A 24,895-nucleotide genomic window follows, 5' to 3' on the forward strand; every position below is an offset into this window, starting at 1 on the left:
TCTGCCAATTATTAAATTATCCAACTTGCAGCAGGAACGCAGTTAGATGTGATCCAAATGGTGTCACTACAATTATGGTAATTATCTGAAAACAAGCCAATTACTTCCCTCCTCCTCATGCCAGTTGGTACCAAGATAGCAGCTGTTCGAGGCAAATTTGTTATCGCGTTACTGTACATTTGTTAAAGGTTGAGGTTATAGATTCTAGCCTTCTTTTAAATATTAAAAATGCTATAAAGTCATGGAGTGTACAACTTATTAGGATTTTTTCTAAATGTCAGGAAGGGAGAAATTTCTCTTATATGCCAAGAGAACTGGTGGGAAAGTGATTTACTAATGATTCCTTGCTGGAAATGTGTACTTTGCAATCAGCATACAACCGAGCTATAAATTAACCTGTGTCAGCTTGTTACCTCTACCTAATGAACTCAAAGCACAAGTTTTCTGGGGATCTTTTATATTTCTCCTTTTTCAGTTGTAGTATTCAGGAGGCATCTTGCAGGGTTGGCCCCTACACTGGATTCACGTTCAGCAGCCCATTCAGATTGTCAAGTGCTTTGGCTCATTTAAGCGTGTGAGAAGCAGCAACACCCACTCATGGAGCGTGAGTGCGAAGGCTGGTTCAGCCCCGCGAGCGCTGCCCCAGGCAAAGCAAGGTGGGCCAGCACCAGGCAGAGCCATGGGAAACTCTTCGCCCACATGAAGAGGCTCCTGAGAAGTCCTGTTATCAAGGCATCTTTTACTTTTAAACCTGTTCATATTAAGGAAGGCCTTGATTGGATTGCTGGTGTCACAACATACAAAGCCCGCCACAGCAGCTACTGTCAGAGGCGCAAATGAAGCACCCTCGGATCACAGATCAGCGTAACCTCGTTTTGCACAGACCTTCCTTGTAGAAACTAGAGTCTTTCACCTCGTGTTTGCCACCATATCCTCCCTTGCACTGACCTTACTATTTTTTTTCATGTGATGTTTTGAAATCTTTGGCTTTGATGTGCGTAAAACACTTCTTTCAATAAATGTCAAGAGCAGATTAAAGAAAAGTAAGCGGCTGGAAGAAGAGCTGCTACCTTTTGGCTTGAACAGCACTTTCATGACAACTGAATGAATCAGCTATGAAGAATGTGTGTTTCCTTGTCCATGCTCAAGGTACACACCAGTAGGATCTGTTTATATCTGTGGGCTTAACATCCACGCCTGTGCATCTGGAATTCCCTGCAGCTCATGTGCAGCTCCACAGCCAAGGCACAGGGCAGAGCTCGGTTCCCAGGAGCAGGGTAGTGGCATTAGCCTGTTGCTTTGCTTGAAATAATTAGCTTTGCTCACAGATGACCTTCCCAGCAAGCCCTAGAGGCTGACAGATTCGAGTTATACCGGAGCAGCAGAGAGGAGCACGTTCCAGAGTGCTCCTCCTGCAGCAATCCCTGCTGCTCACTCCACCGCCAGCCTCAGGAACCCACGCTGGGCATCGTGGTGCCCACGCACCCCAGTAAAGAGGCTTCTCGCCCCCACAGACCATGGGGGATGGATGCAGCCTGGGCTCTACCACCTCCCTGGACATGCCCGGTACCCTCCTGCTATTTTTAACTGATACCATCTGCTTTCTGTTTTCCTTTCCAGGAAAGTCCCTGTTGCTGCCAGAGTGACCTGCCAGGACTCTCTCGGCACCTGGGGTTGTGTCCAGTTCCCACTAACTTGGCAATATATGAAATACCACCTTGCACAGGAGATTGCAGGTACGCTATTCCTTACCGATCACCACTTGATTCTTCCTTATTACAATTTAAGATTTACTCATTACCGTTATCCTTTTGCTTCACATGAAGCTATTTTCACACTTGTTACCCATTATAACTACTCCGTGCAGATTTCTTCCTGTTAAGCAGCAACAAGATATTCAGCCACAAGGATTACATTTGATAGTGTTTAAAAAAAATGTAAAATCCAGGCAGCCCCTCCCCAATTGTAGCATTAGGTATGAGTGAGTGTGTAAACAGGTTTCTGCTTATCAGTCCCGCTGCTATCTGCTGCACACAAACTGCTCAGCCCCGCTAAATCCAATTTCCAAGGGGTTAGAGGAGGGAACTGTTTGCAGAAACGCAGCAATACAAACCTGCAAAGCCACAGCCGTCATTACACTGACGCTGAAGGGAGAAATGCCTCTTGACTCCTTCTGGCACCCGAAGGTGACATTTACTTTTGTGACTTTGATGAGAATCAGCCCAGCTTTGCCATGGGATTGTTTCCTCCTATTCTCCCCTGCTCGGTGGTGGGTGGGTGACAGTGGCTGAGCCAGCATGCCCGGAGCACGTGCTGGTCATGGGGGTCTGCAGTGTGCCCTGGCCCTGTGGCACAGCCATCACCTTCTATTTTCCCCAAAACAGCTTGGAAACTTCATTTAGAAACACCAGCCACACACCGGCAGGAGAGACAGGAACAAGGCTCCCCTGGGGTGCCCTGCACCGGGCACAGAGCGAGTGGGTGAGGTCCTGCAGTCAAGGTTCTGCATTTTGGAGTTTTTGCCAAAGGTCTGGTAATGGACAGACACTGCAGCTCCATCCTGGAGGAGCTGAGCCCTCCAAGTGCCCTCCAGCATCGGGGAGGAAGGAACACAGCACTGGGGCTGGACCGTCTGACCTGGCTGCTGTCGGGACAGCGGGAAGGACCCAGCAGCAGCAGGGCTGGGAGGTGCAAAAGGCAAAGGTGCCTCAGCCCCTGACACAGGCACGAGCCCTTTGTGTGTCCCCAGACTGAGCGATCAGGCCGCCCACCTCTGCCCCAACTCCTCCTGTGTGAGCTGCTGCCCAGAAGTTCACTGCATCAGTAAAAATGCAAACCGCAAGCTCATTAGATATTCATAGATAGTCTTTCTTGATTAGCTCACCATTAATACTTCAATGTCAGAGCTGGATGCATACTGCCTCCCTGCTCTCTTCCTTCCTGCTTAATTAATTTTGACCATCACCAACAACAGTCTCCAACAGATAGCAGAAATTAAAGTGGGCTGTTCCGTGACTTTGCTTGCTGTAAACAGCTATTTGCAATCCTTTTTCATACATCACCCACCCGCGACAAAGAGATCATGGTAGCAGAAAATGAGTCTCCCTCATAAAGACTTCAGAGCTCCAAAAGAACATTTGCTTGTTCGATAAAAATAATCCAAAAGACAATGCAGTAGGCACAACCCAGCAACAAGATTTGTGTCTCACCTAGTAATCAGCTGGCTGTTATGCCATTTAAAAAAAAAAAAGGGACAGAATTGTTAATTTATCTTTAAAAAGAAAGGGCCTTTGATTTAGGGTAGCTCATAAAAGCCATAGTATCGCTCAGCTGTGAGGGGATGTGATAATCGTTGCAACCCCAGCAGTGGTATGAGCAGCTCACTTCATAAAATGCAGGCTGCATGGCTGCCTAATGCACAGCGCGCACGTCCACGGCTGATAACACGACATGCTGTTAATAGTCTGTTTGATTTTATTGACGTGCTCAAGATATATGGGGCAGGAGAAGCAGCGAGGCAGAAATTAGACAGCAGCGTTCGCTCCAGCTCAGCCCAGGGGACTGTCTGTCTTCATCCTACCTGCTCCAGGGCCTGGAGGGATGGGCAGTGCTCCTGCGTGACAGGAGGGCAGTTTGTCACCTCCACAGCGTCCTGACATGACACAGACTGGGATCGCTATTGTAATGTGTCCACCCGGCACCAAAGCAGCGCTGGATTTGCAGAACCACAATTTTTGCCCTTTGCTGCCACCCAAGCTGCACGCCACTGCTGCACATCAAGCCCTCTGCTGCTCCACATCTCCATCCACTGCTGCAAGCCATCCTGCCCCATCCTCCAGCCTCTCCTTTCCCAGGGAACAGACCCTGACGGTGGCCCAGGGCGAGCAGAAAAGCAGGAGCAGGGCGTTGCAGCTCCATCCCCTCTACGCAGTAACTCCGGCTGTTAAATGCCTGGCCAGAGCTCACCATCTGCTTCCAGTCTTCTAGGAATACCGCTGCATAATTCAATCAAAAAGGAGAAGATCCTTGTTTCACTGAATCGTAAGTCACTCTTCAAGTAATTATATTTTTATACCCCTATCAGGAGCAACAGGGGCTGTTCATTTTATGGGCTTTAGCAGCCAGAGCTGTGCTTCTGCCAAGGTTACGGCTGGGAGGAGAATGTGATTTAACATTTCCTCAGCCACCCAAGGCTTATCCACGTTTTTAGCCTTTTGGTTAGGCAAGTGAATAAAGCCCTGCAGGACCAGGGCCTTTGTCCGGGAGTGCTCTTATTGTGGAGCATAGAAAATGCTCTGGCTTGGAGCAGAAGAGCTGACCAGACCATCAGCGTGAAGCTGATTCCCAGCAGGTGAACAAGCCAGACCTGCCCTTCCAGGGCAATGCACAGCGCAGCTCTGCAGCACAGCTATTGCTGCCCAACCAGGGAGCAAAACCCTGCTTATCCAGCAGCTGGAAGGAGACACAGGGCTGCATCCCTCGCGTGCTGCCTTAGAAAGGTCAGATCGGATTAGTGCGGGGGAAAAACCTACCAACTTGCTCCATCTGAAGTGCCTGGGATGCAAAAAACAAAACCACAAACCAAAAGGAGTCTTTAAAAGATTTGAAAAGGCAACCTTGCTGGAGCCTTCTGGTGCTCTTTGGGGTAATTTCCCCACTCTAGACCCTTCCCTACCCGACAGTGTGTGCCCTCTCCCCATACAGCCATCCCTTAGCATCACTGTCCTTTCCTGGGTTAGTTTTTCACCTGCTCTTTCACCAGCCCAGATGTTCAGTCTTTTAAACAAATTTATTCCCTTCAATTTGAAAAGGGCTTCACCACGTTTCCATCTGTGTTTACACTCAGTGCGGGGTAAATTCCTCCTCCGAGCAGATCTGTTCCTTCCCAGCAAAGAAACACGACTCAGCATAGATTCAGACGGGAAGGCGGAACAAGAGATTTCCGAACCAGGTCTCACCTGGAAGCTGTGCTACGTGCCTGCACGGGGACAGACACCTCCACCAGGCCACCTGCACTATCAGACTGTGCAGAAAGGAACCAGGACCTGGCCCAGGGCCACCGCTGACACGTCTGTGCTCAGGTCTGGCTCCCCAGCTCACCCAGCAGCCCAGATCGCACGGCACTGTTATTCAAGATGCTGAAGCCAAATGTTCATCCAGGGCAAGCAAAGCAGGACTGAAACACCCGCATCCCAATGAAGTGTCTGTCCCAGGCAGCCAGGGCTGGAGGTGTTGGAAAAACCCATTTTGTCAGACTTTCACAGCTCCTTTCTCAGGGAAACTCTCTGTGCATGCCTGCCGTCTCTTACAGCAGGGCTGGCTGATGAATTGACAACTGCCTGGGCAATTTGCAACAACACAAAGGACAGTGAGCAGCTGCAGCCCAGATTTATCACCTTGCTCACCAAGGCCAGGCCAACACATCTCCGCTGTACAACAGCAGCAAGTCCCCGTAATGACTTCCCAGGCGGATCTACAGATAGCGTGAGCTTCATCTAATCTCAAGAAAACAGATTTTGAGGCATTTGGGGGCTCACTGCTTCATCCCAAACTGATCTCAACCTTGAGGTTGCAGGGCAGCACGTTGCTGCTGGCAGGCGGGCGGACTGGCTGCTCCCATCGCTCTGCACTGCCCTGCTCGGTGTCCTGACAGCCCCGCGTTCGGCTGCCTGTTAAATTACAGCCGGGATCCAACCAGCTCAGCAAATATTTCTGTCTGACGCCAAGGCCAGACACTGTCTTCCATGCTGCTTCTGTGTTTCCAAGTTTTAACAGATCATAACAGGGCAAAAACTTCCAGCATAGACAGAAGGCTGGACACTGGAGCTGACCAAGACTCCCTGAAGTGCATGCATCCTTCTCTTGAGCAGAACGAGCTGCAGACTGCTCATGACAGTCCCCAGCTCCCTGTCAGTGTCAGAGAGGATGGGCAGGGTTGGGTTTTTTTCTCGGTATTACATTATACACTCAGTCCAGATGGATGAGTCAATAAAGATGAGGTGACCTCTACACAATTGCTTTGGGATGCATGAAATTCAGCTAGGAGCTCCATTCCCCACAGCAAGGGAGGATATCCAGGTGGTCCTGGAGGGGGGCTGCAAGGCTCTGTCTCCATCTTCCCAGCAACAGCAGATACAAACAGGAGGCAAGCCAGGGGGGAAAAGGGAAAAGTCAAATCATTTATGAAGAGAAACATCAGCTGAAGCACGTAATCATATAAGAAGGAGATAAAGAGACATGCTTATTCCCAATATTGTGGGCATGCCGTTAATGACAGCTATTAAATGAGAGATGCTCTGAAGCCTTGCAGGATCCAGTTTATCACGTCCTGCCTGTGCTACCAGCAGCCTGACCTTGCAAGGAAAGAAAGACCAATAAGCAGATAAGCCCCATGAAAGGTGAACCATAATCAAAGCCATCTCTCCCCAAAAACTCACATGAGCGAGCCTGCTTGGAAAGGTATGGCTCGGAGAGCACTCTGATAGCACCCCTGAGCTTCACGCTGGTACCTTGGAGATGTTAGAATGCAGGTAAATGTCCAGCGTTGTAGAAGAAGGAACAACTGCCTGCAAACTGAGCACAGGCAAAGGGAAGCAAATTCCCTCTAAAACCGGAGCGTGGTTTTCCCATCTGAAAGGCACGGCTGTGGCACAGTGCTGGGGTGCTTGGGGCGGGCTGGTGTTTCCTCAGGGGCACTTGTTATTTTTTTGTTCCCATTTATTGCAAAGTACTGTTATTATTTACAAAATATACTTCTTTTTTAATGGACTGTTAACTGCATTCAAGTGCAATAACTGATCTAAACTCAAATCCCTAAGAGAACTGTTGAAAGAGAAGCAATTCAGCCACATATTAATACGACAAGGATTTCCCCAGGTTTAAGGGAACGGAAAATATGTTTTGTACAAGCGAACTAGTTTTTTCTTGCAGCATGAAACTGCTCTTTTCCAATGATAGCAATGAAAGAATATTGCTTCTGTCATTGATGCCACTGGAAATGTATTGCCCCTCGCCAAGAAACCCATGAAAGGACATGGCTGGTTTATTCTTTAAACGAGACTACTGAGAAATAACGCTGCTCCCAGCACCAGCCAGGCCCGGCCTGAAGGGACAGCAAAGCCACCAAGTCAGCAGGTTTGTGCCAAATGGCAAAGCCACACCTGGAGAAAATCAAAGCGTATTTTGAGAACTAAACATAAGAAAGCAAGCTGTCCAAATGCCAGATGGAAATGAATCCCTAGCTTCTCTCGCCGAGGCTGACCTGGGGCTCAGCTGCTGTACGGCACAGCCAGGATCTGGCCCCTTCTCTTTCAGCAGCTCTGCACCTTGTATGGAATGAGCTTAAACCCTGGGGAAGGCTAATCTACACTTAACCTGTGGCACAGAGCCTGGCCGTTAGGAAAGCTGCCAGCGCCTTTCCCTTCTACTGCTACGTTTAATGGTCTGGCTCTCCACTAAAGATTGTAGGTTTTAAAAGTGAAATAACGAAATGGCTCTCGAACCAAGATGATCTGTCACTCGCATGTATGCACTGAAGTGAGCGCTGAGAAATTACTGTTTCAGCAGAAGTAAAAATTTCATCTGGTGAAAGGCTGGAGTTGATGTTTGTGGTTCCACTTTCACGCTCGTCGATCTGCAGATCTGGCAAGTTCATTTTGTTCCCTGTAATGTCCTCCCAAATGACACCTCCCAGATGGGAGGTAGACATCAAAAAAAAGTCAGTTGCTGCTTTTAACATGGGAATTCATCAGATTCTGAAACATGGTAGAATAATGTCATCCGGGCTCGGGTGCTGGTGCTCAGCATCTCCACAGGGTTCAGAGGAGTCTCTGCTCCAGGACACACTGGCCCAAGGCCCAGGGTGTTGACAGCTTTTACTGAGCTGAATTCTGGAGCAAATTGGCAAAAAATGCAGCAAATCAGAGGATTTGCATCAATGCAAGTGAATAAAAAATGAGAGCATGTGTCAAGTCAGGCGTAAGCAATATTGGCGCCAGCGTGAAGCACCTCTCGGGCTGGGCTGTGACAGAAGCCCCTCTGCAGCGCCTCAGCAGTGGGCTCCTACCATCAGATATTTATTAGTTGTGTCAGAAATTAGTGAGAGTTCACTGACTGAATAATAACGTGCCAAAGGCAGCTTTTTGACTTTGCTAATGTAATTAAAGAAAGCAGGGGGGAAAGCTTTGCACTGCGGAAGGAACCAGGGCTTCAGATGTTGCTGTCTCTATTGCAAGGACAAGATGTGAAATGTGGAGGGGAGAGCGTGAAGATGGCAGTGATGACCTGGGCAGCGATGAGCATCATGCGGTTCCTCCCAGCTGTGACAGGACTGTTGCTCTTTCCAGAGAAAGACAAGGGGAGAACAGAAAAGCTCCTGCCAGCAAGAGGGATCTTGGCTGCAGAATGCAATCCATTTTTGCAGGACGAAGCTCTTGGGACTACCATGAAACTTGGGATTGAAGTGCAGCTAAGTAAGGGAATTGTGTAACTGGGGGTTTCTGCCTGTCTTGCTGGAGTCTTAAGACTGTTCTGATTCTGTCGCAGTGATGCTGTGAAATTGCTTTTTGAAACCAAAAGAGCCTTAGAAAGGCCCAGGCAGGTCAGGATCATTTGCCCTCAGCACTGGGTTTGTCTTGAGCAGTGAGATGACGGTGGTAGGATTAGACAGAGAGCAACGTGGGGTGAATGCAAAACTCCCCCCAAAGGCATCCCTCAGGCTCCACTGTGCCCATGCCCTCGTGAGGTACAAAGCCCTGCAGCTCCCTCCTGTCAGGCCACTTTGCTGGCACGTCTCAGGGATCAAGGAAAGGATCGGCAGCTGTGGGGCGACTGCGGGTGCACCCAGTTACTAGCTGCCAATGGGTCCAGCACCACTCGCCAGCAGAGCAAGAACCCTTTGCCTGAAAAGTGCATGGTGAAAAGCTTCCAAAAAGCAACACAGTCCTGGTTTTTATTGAGGCTTTTAGGGTAGCAAAAGGAGCTGCGGAGGGAGGCTGTGAGTCCCTGCTGCCTGCCTACGAAGGCTCATTGTGTTTCCTAAGCAGCAGACACAATCTGCTTTGGTGCCAGAGCCCAGCCGCCAGCCCCTCAGTCTAACAGCAGACCCATTATCCTTCCCTTGGTCCCACCTGGAAGCCACCAGAGAGGTTGTAGAGGCACAACCAGCCCTGAAGAACACCCCCTTCCCTTACAGCCCTGGATGGTGGGACACATTTGTGCCTGGAACAAACTCCTGTATTTAAAACACCAACAAAGAGGCTTTTGCTGACAAACGACTGTGGCAGGATCTCAGCTGTGCACCCATGTGCACTCCCTGGCCCCTTCTCATCAGCAGCAATGAGCTGCAGCTGGGGCTTGGGGCTGCCCCACACAGAAATGGGGCCAGCTCAGCCACCCTGCCTTTCTGGAGATGCTGCTGTGCAGGTTTAGGAGCAGGTATCAGAGCAGAAGTTTAATTTTAGTGAGCTGGCACCATGCTCAGGGAGTGAGCCCCATCTCTAGTCTCTCAGGGGCAACTTTGACTTTGCTTGTAGGGTGTGAGAGCTGAGCAAATGTTCTATATTTTATCCTTCCCTCTCTCCCTGTTGCTCTGCTGCTCATTTACTCTTTCATTAGTGATCATCTTCTTGTCATTTGTGTGGATATGTTGGCTTTTTTTTTTTCTAAGAGGTGGGTGCCAAGCATCAAGAATCATGTGTTCAACGTATGGTGGCAATTAGCCCAGCTCTGAACCCTGATGGCGTGTCTGTGTCTGCAATTAATGCTCTTCCCTATCTGCATGAGGTTTCTATTTTCCTTCCTTCTGGGGCTGGAAAAGACACAACTTGCATCTCTATAAAATAGCAGGAAAAAGTTAAAGGCACAGCTTGAGCCTGACTGCCCCTCGCTGTGGGGCTGCTCTTAGAACTGTGTCTTCTGTGGTTCTGTGCTTGGATTTATGCGAGTGTGGGTTAGGGTGTCTGTCTGATATGGTGCAGAGCCTGTGGGGATAGATTCTGGCTCTGCCAGTGCCTCTGTCAGGCATATTATGGCATGTTTTGTGCTCCTGGCTCTTTATTGGGAGATTAGATTGCCTGATTCAGTGTTTTATAGTATTAAGCTTCTTTACTCATGCCTTTGGTGCTCTGCAAAATAACTCAAGTTGTTTCTGTGGGATGGGAAAATGGGAGCAAAATTTGGCTTTCAGGGGGAAAGCGAGGGTGGAGGTGGAGGGAAGGGGCCTGTGGGACCTGCTGTGCTCCAGGGAAACCTGGGATTTGGGAGAAATGTGCCCCCCTCTTCCCTCCCAGTGCTCTGCCAGCATCTCGTGGTGGTTTTACAGGGCTCCCCTGGTAGAGCTGACTCAACAGTGGGGACAAAGCTGCCCCCCCCCCCATCAAAAGCTGCTCTACCAAACCTCATGGCCTTGCTCAGCTTTCTGTTCCCTTCCATATAAATTTACCTACCCTAAACTCCCTGCTTTTCTCTCTGAGATAATGGGATTTTTTGGGAGGAGTTTCTCTTGCTGTCACTCAGCTTCTTGCTGGGCTGCAGCTGATTTCTAATTAAGAGCTTCCTCCTGGGGGTGGGAAGAGAGAGAGAAAAACTGGAGGGGGGGGGCAGCATTTCTGAATCCAAATACATTAAACCATTTAATTCTGTTGACTCAGGGCTGCCTGACTCTGAATGGGAATTAATCCATAGCAAACCAAAATTAAAAAGCGCAATACAAAATGCTTAGCAAGGCACTGACAGGGTTTAAAGCAACCCATTAGCTTGCTCGAATGTACCCAGTAAATTTTCATTTGTCAATAATGCTTAGAGCCTACAGTTTATTTACAGCCTGTTCAATATTACCAAAACCCCTCAGAGCGCCTCATTTGTATTTATCTGCCACAGTCAGTTTCCTTTCCAGAGACTCTTCCTAATCCTTTGCTTTGCATCCGCTTGTCTCTCGTTGCAGAGCCAGACACTGCAGGGATGTGCCACCCCCGTGGAAAAAGGTAGCACAGGGTCACCCCCTTCTATATCCCACTTACCTCCTGCACAGGAGACCACCTGCATGGCCATCCCGAGCCACCTCCCAGTGACCCAAACTGTCCCCAGGCTGGGGCTGAGACCCGCTGGCATGGGGCTCCTCTGCCCCACACCCAGGAGACCCGTTGGCCGCTGCCACCAAACAATACAGAGGGGTGATGGGAATCTCCAAATTGTGGCCTCCAAGTGATGCAGCCGTCACTCACGATGGGGACAGGGATGTGCAGCTGCCTGTGCCCACCCGCAGCCCGGCTGAGCTGGAGCAGCCGTGGCCACCGGGCCAGGCCCCTCCATCTGTTCCCAAATCGGCTCCCGTGGGATCAGCCCTGGCGAGGAGAGCGCGTAACAGGATTTCCCCCAAAAGCCGCTTGAATGCTGCTGGGCAGACAGCAAAGTCTGGCCAGCCCTAAGGATTTCTCCAAAGAAAGGAGTTTATTCTTGGGCACAGACACGAATGGGCGGTTTAATCTGCTGTCATGGCTTGTGTCCAGTGCAGCTACAGGGACATCGCTGGGGAATTTGGGGTTGTTTAGTTCAACAGTTCAGCTCCCGGAGACACGGCCCCCTCAGCGGAGACTGCTCTCAGCGGGGGGTTTGTCCCTTGGCAGGGAGCACGGGATGGGGACAGAGCTTCCCCTGCCTCCTCCCCTGCGTTAGTGCTTCTCCAAGGCTGAAGTACAAGCAATTGCAATGGAAATATAAGCAAATGCAGCATCAAGAGGGCTGCGGAGGGAGATGCAGGACAGGCTGAGCAACAGCCTGTTGCAGCTGTAAGGCTGAGAGTGGGAAATCTCTCCAGAGGCTTAACTGCAAAGACAGCCCAAAATGGGACCGCAAGCTTCACTGGAGGCACCTACTAGAGCTTGGAGGTTCAGCAGCACCCAGCACCCTGCCTGCAGGCAGCCTGGTCTCCCTGCAGCCCCTGCCCTAGGCCAAAGCCTGAGCAGGACCTGCACCCCAGGTCTGAAACAGAGCTGTGTATTTGGGCGGAGGTGATTTCTCAATAGATTTTGTAAGCATGGATGCAGGAGGCAACTGCTAAAGCAAAGGGCTGCTCTCTTTTTTCTCCCAGCGATGGGTAGGGGTTGCAAGTGCCTCTTGCTGCTGAGATCCAGGATGCTGTGAACCGGCCAGCACCCCAGGGAAACCCCATCTTTCCACCCCAAAGAGCAAAGTCCCCGTCACTTGCCTGCCGCTGTCTGCATGTAGCCAGCCAGGGTGCAGACTCTCCTCTCGCAGGCTCCGCTGGGCAGCAGGATGGCGACGATGGCCAGCAGCGAGCTGAGGGCCAGCAGGACACAGCCGCCCGCACACAGCACGGCGCTCGTCTGAAAGGACACGCGGGGATGTCAGCGAGGTGATCCCCACCACCGTGCCCATGACGCCTCCCCTCTTGAAGTGAGAAGTGGGGACCCACTGTGGGCATCCTCTCGCACCCATTCCCTTCCACCTTCTGTTGTTTAAATTCACTGTTAAGTCTTGAGCCTCCTGGCACGTGGCCCCATGGGGAGAGCGGCCACAGCCCCACTGCTCCTAGGGCAGCCGCACAGCGAGGAAATACGGACTTATGAAAAAAAAGCAGGATTGCTGTTACTCTGCCCACCATCTGAATTTCACGTTCCACCCGGCAACAGGCAAAACCATCCTCCTTTGCGAGGACCATTAATTATTTAGAGCGATGAATTTTTCAGCAGAAAGGGGTCTTGGGAAGCAGGCTTGTTCGTCTCTAGTGTGAAGCATATTATTTTTAATGATCTAGGTTCTTCTTAATTATGGCAGCACAAATCCCCTAAAAACTCACAGATCCTGCTGGAAACAACCTATGAGCTGCTCAGGCTGCTAATCCCCGCAGAAAGGTGCAAAGATGTTTTTCAGGACATAGCGCCAAGGAAAAAGGCACAAATAGGATGGGTGCAGGTGAGTGTCACACTGAAAAAAGAGCTGGGTCTGATTTGGGAACTGCCATCAGGGTTCATTCAGGTGGCAGCAAGACTGGGGGGTCCCAGGGCCGGCAGCACCCTGGTGTGCACAGTGGTGGCCAAAATATGATCAAATCCAACCAAGCCTTGGCAAAGAGAACTAAGGTCTCATTTTGAATAGACGTGTTAAAACTTGTGTGGGCAAGGTGTAGGTAAATGGTGAGGTTTGTCTTCTGCCACATGGGCCAGGGATGCTGAGCCACTGAACAGCTGCCGGGCAGTTCTAGGGGCAGAGGGGGCGAAGGTGAGCGGTTTGGTGTGGGGCACAGGGGACGTCAGTGGCAGAGCTGCCCCAGAATAGGCGGCAATAGGGAAAGGCCTGGGGCATTTCAGGGCAGATTGCAAGACCTTGTTGCAAGCTGGTGGTGTTAGTCTGGTTCCTACGTTACCCTGGTGTGCAATGGCCAGAGATGCTTGAGCACAAGGTGTGAAGTTCTTTCCCTGACACTTTGACATTACCCACCAAAACACTGGATAAGCTCTTGTAAAACAGAAATTTTGCTTTTGTTGTAACTTTTCCAGGGCCTTGGCTGGGAATTATCCCAAGTGCTCCTGCCATGCACTGGAATCGCACCTGCTGATCAAACAGACGCTTCCGAAGTAAAATAACAAGGCTTAAGTTTGAAGAAGTCCATGCAGCAAAGGTACCAAGAGTAGCAGCTAAAACCCCTCTCCTCCCAGCTGCGCAGCACCTCCCTCTCCCTCCCTGTTTGTGCCTGTTGCATCTTGAGCGGAAAGGAAAGGATGCAGGAAATAGGATACAAAGGCTGGAACCCAAAAATAGACAGGGGGGGGAAACAAACGGAATGCATTGAGGCGGTCTGTGAGAGCCCAGCTCAGGCTGGGGCAGGAAAAAGCCCATTTATCCCAGCAGAGAGCACGGCTCCCGCTGCAGAACCAGCCGGGGAGCGGCGGGACGTGGCTGCAGCTCCCCCAGCACCGCAGACCCGTGCCTGTGACCCCCCTGGGACCCTGGCGCTGTGACCCATCTCGCCTCTGCTGTGCTGGGAAAGGACATAAAACCGTGTCAGATTTTCTGCTCCCACTCCCAGGGAGATTAATTGTTTATCCCCAAACAAATTAATAGTCCCCTGGTGGGCCTGTAAATATGGCTTTATGTAGCATAATAAATTCCGATTAACAACAATCCCCTACCCATTATTTTAATATTTTACAGGTCTGATGCGCGCCATGGCTGTGCCATTCACCAAGCAATAAATCTGCTGAAAATAGTGCTTCATTCACCAAAAAAATCAAAATTAAAATGCTATACAATGACCATCCTGGGAAGAATCACTTAATATCCCTAATGAAAATTTTAAAAGTTAACCTATCTTTTGAAAGCAGCATCCACAATTTTTACAGTTTAAAGTGAAAAGGGAATTTGACCAACCCTGAGAGCTGCCATCCCAGATGGGCCCTGTGGTACCCGGAGCAGGAGACTGAAGGCAAAGTTATAGACTGCTTGGGTATTTCAGCCCTGCTCAAATGCTTAAGCGTCTTTGCAAATAGAAGCAGAAAATAAATGCCCTAAATAATTAGGAAATAGGCTAAATGAGGAAGAGAAAGAGTGAAGGTCACCGTGTGTCTGCCTTTCTGGGGGTGCCTCTTGAGGCAGAAAAGGTCTGAGAAACCTTGAGTGAGCTGAGACAAAAATGGCTGTAAAAGCAACTGTAAGAGAAGAGGGGGCAAAATGAATCAAACCATTTTTTTTTTCACATGCAGTCCCTTCCCATCAGAGCTCTGTGTGATTAAATATTCCTTCAGAGAAGATGTTTTAGGCTTAAACTGCATAGTGCTGTACCTGCAGATGCAGAAACTGAATGGACACCAGGGTTTTTAACCTTGCTTAAAAAACACACCAGTGCTGGATGGAGGTGCTGGGTGGGGACCTGGCTTTTGGGATTTGCAGTGGTGCTGGTGAGGACCCAAGAGGCCACCTCAGGGGCTGATGCTGGGACATGGATGCAGATGTTGGCAGCTGGGTTTGGCTCTGCTGTGTGGCTCAGGATGGCTCAGCCAGGCTCCTGCTAGAGGAGGAGCGGTCACCACCGCCTGTGGGAGGGCAAATAAAAGAGGGCTGGCAAGGATCAGTGCAAACACTCAGACTGGTATCTATCCACAGGGCAACTGCAGCACTGGAGCAGCAAAGCTGCCTCCTCTGGACTCCAGCGCCCGACCGGGTCCCCACGTGTCTCTGCGCCCCAGGAGTCGCTGCCACCAGCACCACGTGGCCACCAGGTCCTTCGCTCCCCAAACCTTCCCATGAGTTTTGCACTGGGACCTAAAACCCCTGATTTCATCCACATCTCGCTGGTGAGTGCCCTGCACCTGAAACAGCGGTGCCTTCTCCTTGGGCAAAGGTGCAAGAGATCCTGGTAAAAAGCAGGAATGACCCACCTGGGCACAAGAGAGGCGGCCGCCTCTGCGGGAGACGCTGCGTGCACAGGGGTGGGTGGATCGAGCCTCGCAGCTTGTTCATATTTCCCCCACATAAGTCACAGAAACAAACATCCGCCATCTGGTCGGCATTAAAGCGACCGCCAGGAAGAGGATCCCACACATCCTCGTCTTCTCCTCCCTGGCAATTACCTTCCCTTCGGCGCCATCTGAGAGCCGTATCCTTCCTATTTGATCTGCCTTCTCCACCCCGCTCCCGTGCAGATGCTGTCCCCTGTCCCATGTCAGCTGATGGGAACGGTGGGAGCGGTTCCAACCTCCCCAAACCAGCCTGGCAGTAACGCGCAGCCCCAGGCACGGTGCTGGCGGGGAGGTGGCTGATGCCTAAGAGTCCCCTGAGCCAGAGTGGTTTGTGCTGGGGCACGGGGATGCAGAGGAGGCAACGAGGCTCCAGTCTGCATCCTTCAAATGAAGGATTTGGTTGATGGGGACCGATCTGCGCTGCAGCATGTGCAGGGGGGTATTTCTCCCCAGCCCAGATTTAGCTGCTCATGCACAGAATTCATAAACAAAATTTTAAAGGCAAACAAAAAACCAGACATAGCTTAGCCAGTCCTGGCCTTCCAAGTAACACTTTTCCACTTTCAAGCTAATCAGGGTATTCAACAAAAAAGACAGAGGAGTTAATGCCCAGAACGGTTCAAGGGGAAAAAAAATAAGGGGGGTGTGTGCGCATTTTTTTTAATTAGGGAGAAAATAAGAGACAGATAATATGTCTGATGAATTATGGCTGTCTTTCCTCCAGTGCTTTTCCATCCAGGGATGCTAGAAAGCAGTTTCTAATGGCACTATTTTATCTAAGAGGATGATGGATAGTGGTGAAAGAGGAAAAAAAAGGGAAAAAGTAAGACATTAGCACATCAATGGTGTGCCTGTGACCTCCATCAAGGGATGCAAACCAACTTAATGAAATTTTAATTAGGCAGCAAGCAGTGCGCTGTCACTGGGTACCAGATCAGACCTTCTTACTCGCACTCTGTTATTATCCTTCCTTGGGATAAGCCGCTTCCCAGCGCCAGTGGCCAAGCTGGGCTCATCATCGTGGGCCAGGCAGAGCCCCGCAGGTCACAAAGCCCTGCCATCTGGCTTCTCCTCACAGAGCTTGCAGGGAGCAGGACTTGCAGCCTCCAGAGGATGGAGGGAATGTCCCACCATCAAAATGTCCCTGCCACATCCCCACCACCCAGAGCTGGACTTTGCTCAGGGCCCTACAAAGGGGAAACGCAACATTCAGCCCACGTGGCAGAGCTGATAGAAATAATCTAGGGAGCAGCCTGTCTGTATTTTCCATCAACTTGATTTTCCATGGCCCACCCATAAGCTGGTCCTGTCTCAGCACCCATTTCAGCCCAGTTTAGTGGTGAGCGGTTCACTGGTCAGTGAGTCCTGGTTATGGTTTGCTGCTCAGGCACTGAAGCACAGGGCCAGAGCCCAGGAATTACAGGTTTCCCCAAGCCCAGGTATTTTCTGTTCTGTTAATGTAGGTCAAAGAACTCTGGGTGGCTAATGAGAAGAGATAACGTCTACTGCAAAGTAATGTGCATAAAGTGGAGGATGGTGATTTCAAGACTTGCTGAGCACTTGCACCTCTTGCCAAGGTTGTGTAAGCGCAATTAAAAATCAAACTAACAGGTAGACAGGGTAAGCTGGGAATGATCTCTTCTCTTGGGAAGTTCTTAGGATGAGAAGCTAAAACTTGATTTGCTGATAATCCCAAATTAACACGCTGGCCTGATACACGGCCTCTGGGAGTTGAGCAGACTCTGCTCCAGAGCCAGACTCACACGTGGCTCCCTGCTTGGGTCACGTCACAAGCTGGGAGCTCCCAAAATGCTGAGCTCTCCTTGTGCCAGAGCCTGTGCTAGAAGAGGAGGGATGGATTTCCCAAATATCTTCCCACCTCCATCAGCACCTCACGTGCTTTTTCACCGGGAACAGGGCTGCTGCGTATCTCCACAAATCTGACCCCAACGGGCAAATGTCGGATTACGTTGGGAACCCAGTGCTGAACTGACAGAGCGAGAAACCAGAAATGAAGGTTTATGAAACCTTTCAGCGTTTTCTAACAAAAGGTAAGCAGGTTTACTGTGCATTTTCACTAGGATGAATCTTTTCAAGTCTTGCTATGGGCAAAAACGCAGGAAAGACCCACCCAGGGAGTTCCTGGGGCCATGCAAAGCCCTCACCCTGAGTAGGTCCTTTCATGTTCTGCTCCAGCAAGGCATCACGGGCTTCATTGGCAAATGGTCCACGTGGCTTTAACCTGAATACCATGGACTGATGAGCTCTTTTGTTGTTTTAGATTATATGCTTGGCAAAGCCTGAAAATAATTGGAGGCTATCTGGAAAAATAAAAATAGCAATTTGAAATGAAGCAGCACTAGCTTCTGAAGTGCAGCACGGAGATGGGAACCCATGAGCCAAATGCTCCCACTGAAAAATAAAATAAATTAGCTCAGGATAAAGCACTATTTTGCATGCACACGGGGATCTAGCACCGCAAAAGGTAGTGAGATGCAACGAAGCAGCTTGGAGCTCAAAAGCTCACCTGTTTTTCCCAGCTCTACCCATTGGCCTCCTGAGAGCAATTCCCTTTGCCCACAGCATGTGCATCCCTCGGGATGCTGCTCTCCAGCTCTCACAGCTCTGGTCCTTCCTTTCCATTAATTGTCTGTGTAAGGGCCTTGCTCATAAATTGCCCAATATCACCATCACCTTTACTCTCTCCTCACCTGGCTCCAGCCAGACCCTCCTCAGTTGCCATCAGCTCCTGCAAAGTCTCAGTCTGCACAAGACAGCCCGGCCACAACATTTCCAGGCGTCAGGGATATTTTATTATATCCCACCCCATCAAATAACCATCGTGATGCTGAGCACGGTGCAAAGCCCCAACAGCCTGAGCACTGACAGGGTTAAATTAAAGGTACCCATGATATTAAAGAGCTGCAAAGTAATTATGAAAGGAAGCAGAAAAAAGCCAGCAACTCTAAGCAGACATGAAGGCCCTCTTAAGAGAAGAAAGGCATGTTAATTAACCTCTAGACATGATTCAAAGCATCATTTGTAGCATGATTAACATAATCCCCCAAGTGCAAACACACAACTGGCATTAGCGATCATTTGCAGGGCTGAACGCTCCCGCACCCCTTCATCAAACGGCACATTTGAACAGGGAAATATTCGAAATGTGGTAAGCGTGCATGTTTCAGGAAACAAAAAGAACAATGTTCCCCAGGGATGGACATCCCGGCTGCGGGCTGCTCCCAGCCCCTGTGTGCTGCAGGTGGGCACATCATCCCCAGGTGTGCTCTCAGCATCCTTTCCCGGGTATGCTGTCAGCATCCTCCCCAGATGTGCTCTCCTCATCCCCCCAGATGTGCCTTGGCTTCACGCTAGAAGACCTCCTCATCCCCGTGTTGGTTTTTGTGTCTTTTGCCCCCCATATTCAGTTTCACACCCTTCTCGCCAGCCTCCACCGCTTCAGCAAAAACCTGGTGGCTGTTTTCAAAAACTCCCAGATTCCCATCCATGTTAGGCTCTTGGCTTTCATTTAAAGAAGGAGCTGCCCACAAGGTTGCTTGAAAGATTGGAAATAAATGTCACAAGTTCTGAAAGCAAAGAAAAAAGAGTCGCTATTTCCTTGTCTCTCAAGAAAAAGAGAATCTCCTGGTTGAACTGGCCAGGGCTCGCAGCGCTCAGCTCCCCCTGTCCTGAGCACCGAGGCGTGTGGATTCGCAGGCTGCTCGTGCATGAAAGCCAAAGCTGCTGCCTGCCTTAGCAAAGCTGTCAGGGATGTTTTATTCTATTCCACCCCATCAAATAACCATCACAACAGGTATTCTCATACTCATCGCAGCAGAAAGCTGGTAGGGGAGCGCTTTCTCCTGAAAGAGACCGCACTGTTTGCAGTTCATGAATTATTTGGGTGGCATTAATAAAGGTGACAAGGATGTGTCACCAAAATCCCCTGTAAACTCCACTTGGTACCATGATATTATTCGTGCTTACCACAGCCCCAGCTCAGGAGCTCAGAGGCTTTGTGTTATGTTATTTTCTGGATCTAAAGTGTTTTCAGAGGTTATTAGATGGCTGAGATTGTTCAAATGAGTCACTGCTGAACTTCACTCTTTAAAGTTTGTTATTACTTGGAAGTGTTTATCTGATTTACATTTGCAAAAACTTCTGAACAAAGGCCAGCTCATGGAAATGACAGCATTTTTGCACGTTTTTATATAAATAGGAAGGATTTTATGCAGCCGGTTCTTTTCTTCGCAATTCACAATATTTGCCTTCAATGACAGGATTTAAGGAACCGCACGCAGACCTGCCACCTGGGAAAGATAACAGCGCAGCTTCACGGCAGGCTGAGAAATTCAGCTCCTGACACCCATTGTGCCCAGCACAGCCACGACCTTTGGGGATTTACCCCTCATGTTGGGGTTTCTGCGATGAAGCGACCTGGAGCAAGTCAAAGCTTGTGTGTTTTCAGTGGTAGGAGTGAAATCACAGTCACGACCTCAGGGTAAGAAGGTAAGAATAAAAGGAAAGGACACGCACCACGGCCATGCTCAGGCTGCACTGACCGCCACACAGGCACGAAACCACCCGGGAGGTTTCCCTGCAGCATCCCAAAAAGAGATGCAGCCCCACGGGGACCACAGGATGCACAGGGAGTGCTGAGGGGATGCTCAGGGGTAGGATGGAGGGATGCAGGGGATGAAAGGGACGCTTGAGAGCAGCATGGGGAGATGCAGAGGATGGCCGGAGGCAGCATGGGGGATGCCGAGGATGCTCAGGGTGGGACAGGGATGCTGGGGCAGGTCTGGGAGACAGGATGAGGGGATGTGAGGGAAACCTGGGTCAGAACGGGGTGTGTTGAAGTGATGACAGGAGGACCTTGAGGAGGTAAGAAGGACAGAGGGACACTGACAGCGTGGGGCAGGTCTGGGGCTGTGTAGGAGGGAGGTTGGGGGGGTGCCAGGGAGCATAGGGCACCTCGGGGGGATGCCGGGGAGCCCAGAACAGACAGGGAGGACACCGGGGAGCCCAGGGAAAGGCAGGGGGGATGCCGGGGAGGTGATGGGGGATGCCAGGGAGCTTGAGGCATGTGGAGGGGATGCCGGGGACCTCGGGGTAGGAGGTGGGGACGCGGCGAGGGGGGAGGCGCTCACCTGCCAGGAGCCGGAGGGGATGTCTCCGAAGCCGCCGGGGCCGTCGGAGCCGTGGCAGCTGCGGGGCGGCCCGGTGCAGCGCCACAGCAAACCGAAACCGGCAGCGGAGCGACCGGGAGGCAGCAGCCAGGCCGGGGAGAGGAAGGCGGCGGCGCAGGCGGCCAGGAGGCCGGCGGAGAGCAGCGCCCAGAAGCAGCCGACGCCGCTGCACATGGTGCGCCGGCGGGGCAGGGAGCCGGCGCCCCGCGCCGCCCCCGTGCCCGCCACCGGCACCGACAGCATCGGCGGCGCCGCAGCGCGGCCGCGCAGCCACCGCGGCGCGGGGCGGCCGGCGGGGCCGGCAGCGCTGCCCGCGCCCCCTGCGCGCTGCCTGCGCGCCGCCTCCCCCCGCCCTTCCCGCGGGGCGCGGCTGAGCCCGGGCGCTGTTGCGACACCCGCGGCGGGCGGGGGAAGCGGGGTCCCCCTCACCTGCGCACACGTTTGGGGGCTTTTCCGCGGTTTGCTCTGCCCGGCTGCGGAGCGGCCCCTAAAGAGTCATTTTGTTCCTGCCGCTGCCGTTTATATTTTTACCCCGCGCAGGTGGCCGCAGACGGCGATGCTGCCGCTCTCCCGGGCAGGGACACGCGTGGGGGCTGCGGGTTTGCGGGGAATTTCTCACTCTCACCGTGGGGGGATTTAAAAACGCACACCGGAGCCCACGGCCCCTCTCTGAGTGATTCGTTACTCGGGGTCTGCTCGTTCGAGCAACGTTGATTTTATCCTTTAATCCCGTAGGTTTCTCCAAAGACTGTCAAAGGCAGCGGGGTGAGCCAGGCAGAACGGCCGCCCGCGAATTTGGGGTTGCTTTAGGTAAAAAAGCTGCGCCTCCCAGTGCAGATGGATTTTTATAACAGTCGTTCTGAAACTTCGTGGGTCAGCCAGGTTTTATTTGTGCTAAACGTCCCGCTTATTTTGCAGCACTAATTGATATCTTATGCTTGTGCCTCGCAGATTTCACGGAGTTTCCTCCATCTGGGCTGTCCCCCGAGCGGTACCACCCGTCGCAAGCCAAGAGAGCCAGATCCTTTTATTAAAAAGAGCAAAAAATTCTATTTCTCCTGCCCTAATGTCCTCAGGCGGCTTTCACGCACTTGCTGCCCATACCGCTGAAACAGAGATACGGTATTTGGGCAGCTTTTGGCCAAAGAAAAAATAAGGAGCTTTCCGTTCATCCCCAGGGTGCGTTGGTTGGTGTTTTAAGCCCAGCCCTTGCAGGATGGCTCAGATGCCGCCAGAGCCGGACTTTCCCCGGTGAGATCTGTGCAGTGCGGTTGGTAGCGCAGAGCTGGGGGCCTGGCACCCTCTCCTGGTGGCTGCGTTGGGGTGCGGGGCTCCCCGGGGCTGCCCAAAGTGCTGGGCAAACAATTCGCATTTTATAGCTGAATTTACGGACAAAAAGTCAGGGATAAAATGCTGCGGTTATACCTGGGAACAGCGGTTGAGCTTCATGGAGGGACGTATCTTTCTCTTGCATTTAAAAGTGTTGGGGATGTTTGTTTTCCTGTAATTTCCAGGAAAGTTTTGAAGGAACAAAATCACACCTGGACTTGGTTTTTCCCAGTATCCCTGGGTTGCAGAAATATCTGACTGTCATGTGCTGCTCATTCTCTTTGAAAGATTTAGAAAAACAAAAGGGAAACAAACAAACAAACAAACACTGAACCCTCCCCCCCCCCCCATCAGCAGAGATAGTGGTTTAAAACTAGACTTATCTTTTCCTAAATTTGGTTTTATTTGACTATTTACAACACCATAAATGGCCAAGAATTTGGGTAAAACACCGTGAATTGGCGAAAGGTCATCTGAGGTGAGTCCCAGACGATGCTGGCGATACCACCTGGGTGGACAAGGTAGGAATGATCCAGTTTGTTTTCAGTAATCCAGAATAGTTCCAGAGTGGCATGAACACTGCAGAAAAAGCCCTTTTTTGCTGGGAGTGAGGCTTTTTTTTCCCCTTTTTCTCCCCATTTTGTTCTACATTAGACTTCAAGGTTCAGGTTTTAACCCACCCACTCACCCATGGAGGATCAGACCGAAAACCCTCACCTCTTGTGCCCAAGAGTATGGAGGAACAGACCTTCCTCCTTGGGCATGTGCTTAGTGGAAAGAGACAAGGAGGGATTGCAATGTTTTAATAAAATCAGTTAATTTATGCCAGGCTGGGATGTGGGATAATTCCCTTCTTTGAAACCCTCAGCACAGATGAGAAGCCAGAACCAACCCTCCCGTTCCCATTAAGGCTAATGGACTGAGGTCAGCCACATCCAAATTTGCAATGAATTTTACGTGCGCATGCAGCCACTTGTTTTCCCATTTGAAAAGAAGAGAAAAATACAAGTCTGTAAATGCAGCTGCTGCGATGCAGTTTGGGAGCACCCCTGCTGTGGTGGTACCACTTGTGTCTTCTCCATTTTACAGCTCCCCGGCATCCCGTTGTGCACCATCAGATGTGTGCGCCTCATCTCTCCCGTTCTCTCCCACTATTCATTCTTGGACTCTTAGTGATTCATATTTGTTTTGCTTATTTTGCAACTTCATCTAAGGTGTCTATTTATTTGAAATAATATTTAATAATTTTAAACAATGCTAATGGAAATGTTTAGAATATATGATTTTTAAGCTTGTAGTGTGTTTCTGTACAAAGGCATCTTTGACTCCTTATGCATTTTGGACATTATTATTGATTCCAGAGAATCAATGTCTAGGCTGTTAAAGTCCATAGTCATAGCTTTTATTATTTGTACTCCCAAAGTATCAAGAAGTCTATATGTGAGATAGAATCCTGACATCATGTAAATACATGTTAAAAAAGTAATAGACTGGCCCAAAATGTGAGAAGTGGCAGCGGCCTGTAACATGGTTTGTTACATTCGTGTTTTTCTAAATGCTGTAATTGAGCAAAGCAGTTCCCTGTGATTAATTATCCAAGTCAAAGAGGCCAAGCTATCAACAAAGTCTTGTTCTGCTTTATTAAGTCTGTCCAAACAAGAACATCCCATTTAGTTCTTTTCAAATATTAAAGTTTGTTTTTCTAACTATGGAGAGGGAAAAAACAACAGGCAGTGAGGCATTTTTATTTTCTTTATATATGTTAATTTAGGGAGGTGTTCCCCAGCTCCTCTGATGTTGGCCAACCTATGTCCCGAAGTCATATTTCAACTGATTGCTCAGTTAATTAAACTGTCACGTTCTGTTAAAGACTCCACAACCTGATGTTATTTGTGCTTCCAGTTCGGATCTCCAGGGTCCAAGGCTGAGTGACTAACTGGATTGCAGCTTCAGCCCCTCTGCGTGCTCCCAGAACAGGGAGGAAATTTCAGTCCAGGAAATATAATTCATGCCAAACATGCTTGTAGCTCAAGGTTTCATCAATTATCTAGAATCTGATGCAGAGATAATTGAATTATCCCAAAGACTTTGACAGGTTGGATGAGGTTTTGGGTGAAGGAGCTGCTGCTTGGAAATTAATTGCAACATAGAAGCTCTTCCTCATCGAGTGTGATGGGGATGCCTACAATTTACCCACCCCAAAATCATGTTGCAGTGCAGCCTCAGGATCAGCGTGTAAGGTGAGAAAGAGTGTCCAGAATGCAGATTTCATGGGATTTTTACCACCAGCTGCAATGTGGGCAGCCAGGCAGACCAGGACCCCTTAATACATCGTGTCCTGCTTCAACTCCAACGTATAAATTGAAACCTAAAGCTGGATCTGCAAACCCAGAGCCTTTAACCACACACAGTCACATGGAAATAAAGAGCAATCTGTGTGCAGTGCACTGGAGAACAAGGCTGGTTCTATTAGGGCTCTCTTTCTACTGCCAGTTATTATATTATGTGTGTTTGTAGAGGACTGGGTGCAAACTTTTGTGACAGGAGATGTTAATTCAGTGGTCCCTGAGTCATCCCATTCTTTCACATTTTCTCACCTTTTGAATATTTGATCTATTACCAGCCTCTTAGGTGATGCGCCAATTAAATAATTCAGTTAATTATGCAAAAAACATATATAATAGTTCATTATCCTCAAACCAGCCTCTGGGCACATGTACAAAAATGTATCAAAGAGCATCAGCTAAGGAAAATAACATCAAAAGAGAAAATGCAGTGGTGTGTTGATCAGCTGCACCATCCTGCCCAAGAGATGGCTCCAGCTCGGCCCTGAGAGATCCCTGTATACCTTTTATGCAATTTATAATTTATGAGCTTTAATTACTGAGCGTTTGTAAAGAG

At 50.1% G+C, this 24,895-nt stretch overlaps 1 protein-coding gene and 1 long non-coding RNA gene across 2 annotated transcripts in view; one reads left to right on the forward strand and one right to left on the reverse strand.

Annotated features, from left to right (window-relative positions):
• The window catches only part of LHFPL7 (LHFPL tetraspan subfamily member 7), a 58,426-nt gene extending 37,457 nt beyond the window's left edge, over positions 1-20,969 (reverse strand). Inside the window, exons 1-2 of the mRNA XM_065853297.2 lie at positions 20,627-20,969; positions 12,206-12,344 (exon numbers count right to left, since the gene is read on the reverse strand). Coding sequence (XP_065709369.1) covers positions 12,206-12,344; positions 20,627-20,908 — 421 coding nt within the window. The 5' untranslated portion in view covers positions 20,909-20,969. The remainder of the gene's footprint in view (positions 1-12,205; positions 12,345-20,626) is intronic.
• Positions 13,533-24,536, forward strand: LOC136110106 (uncharacterized). Its single transcript, XR_010652578.2, has 5 exons — positions 13,533-13,639; positions 15,121-15,311; positions 17,394-17,527; positions 19,757-19,985; positions 21,617-24,536. It is a non-coding gene; the product is annotated as an uncharacterized lncRNA (long non-coding RNA).
• Positions 24,537-24,895: the final 359 nt, after the last annotated feature.

This window comes from Patagioenas fasciata, chromosome 19 (genome assembly GCF_037038585.1).
Source record: "Patagioenas fasciata isolate bPatFas1 chromosome 19, bPatFas1.hap1, whole genome shotgun sequence".
Taxonomy (NCBI): domain Eukaryota; kingdom Metazoa; phylum Chordata; class Aves; order Columbiformes; family Columbidae; genus Patagioenas; species Patagioenas fasciata.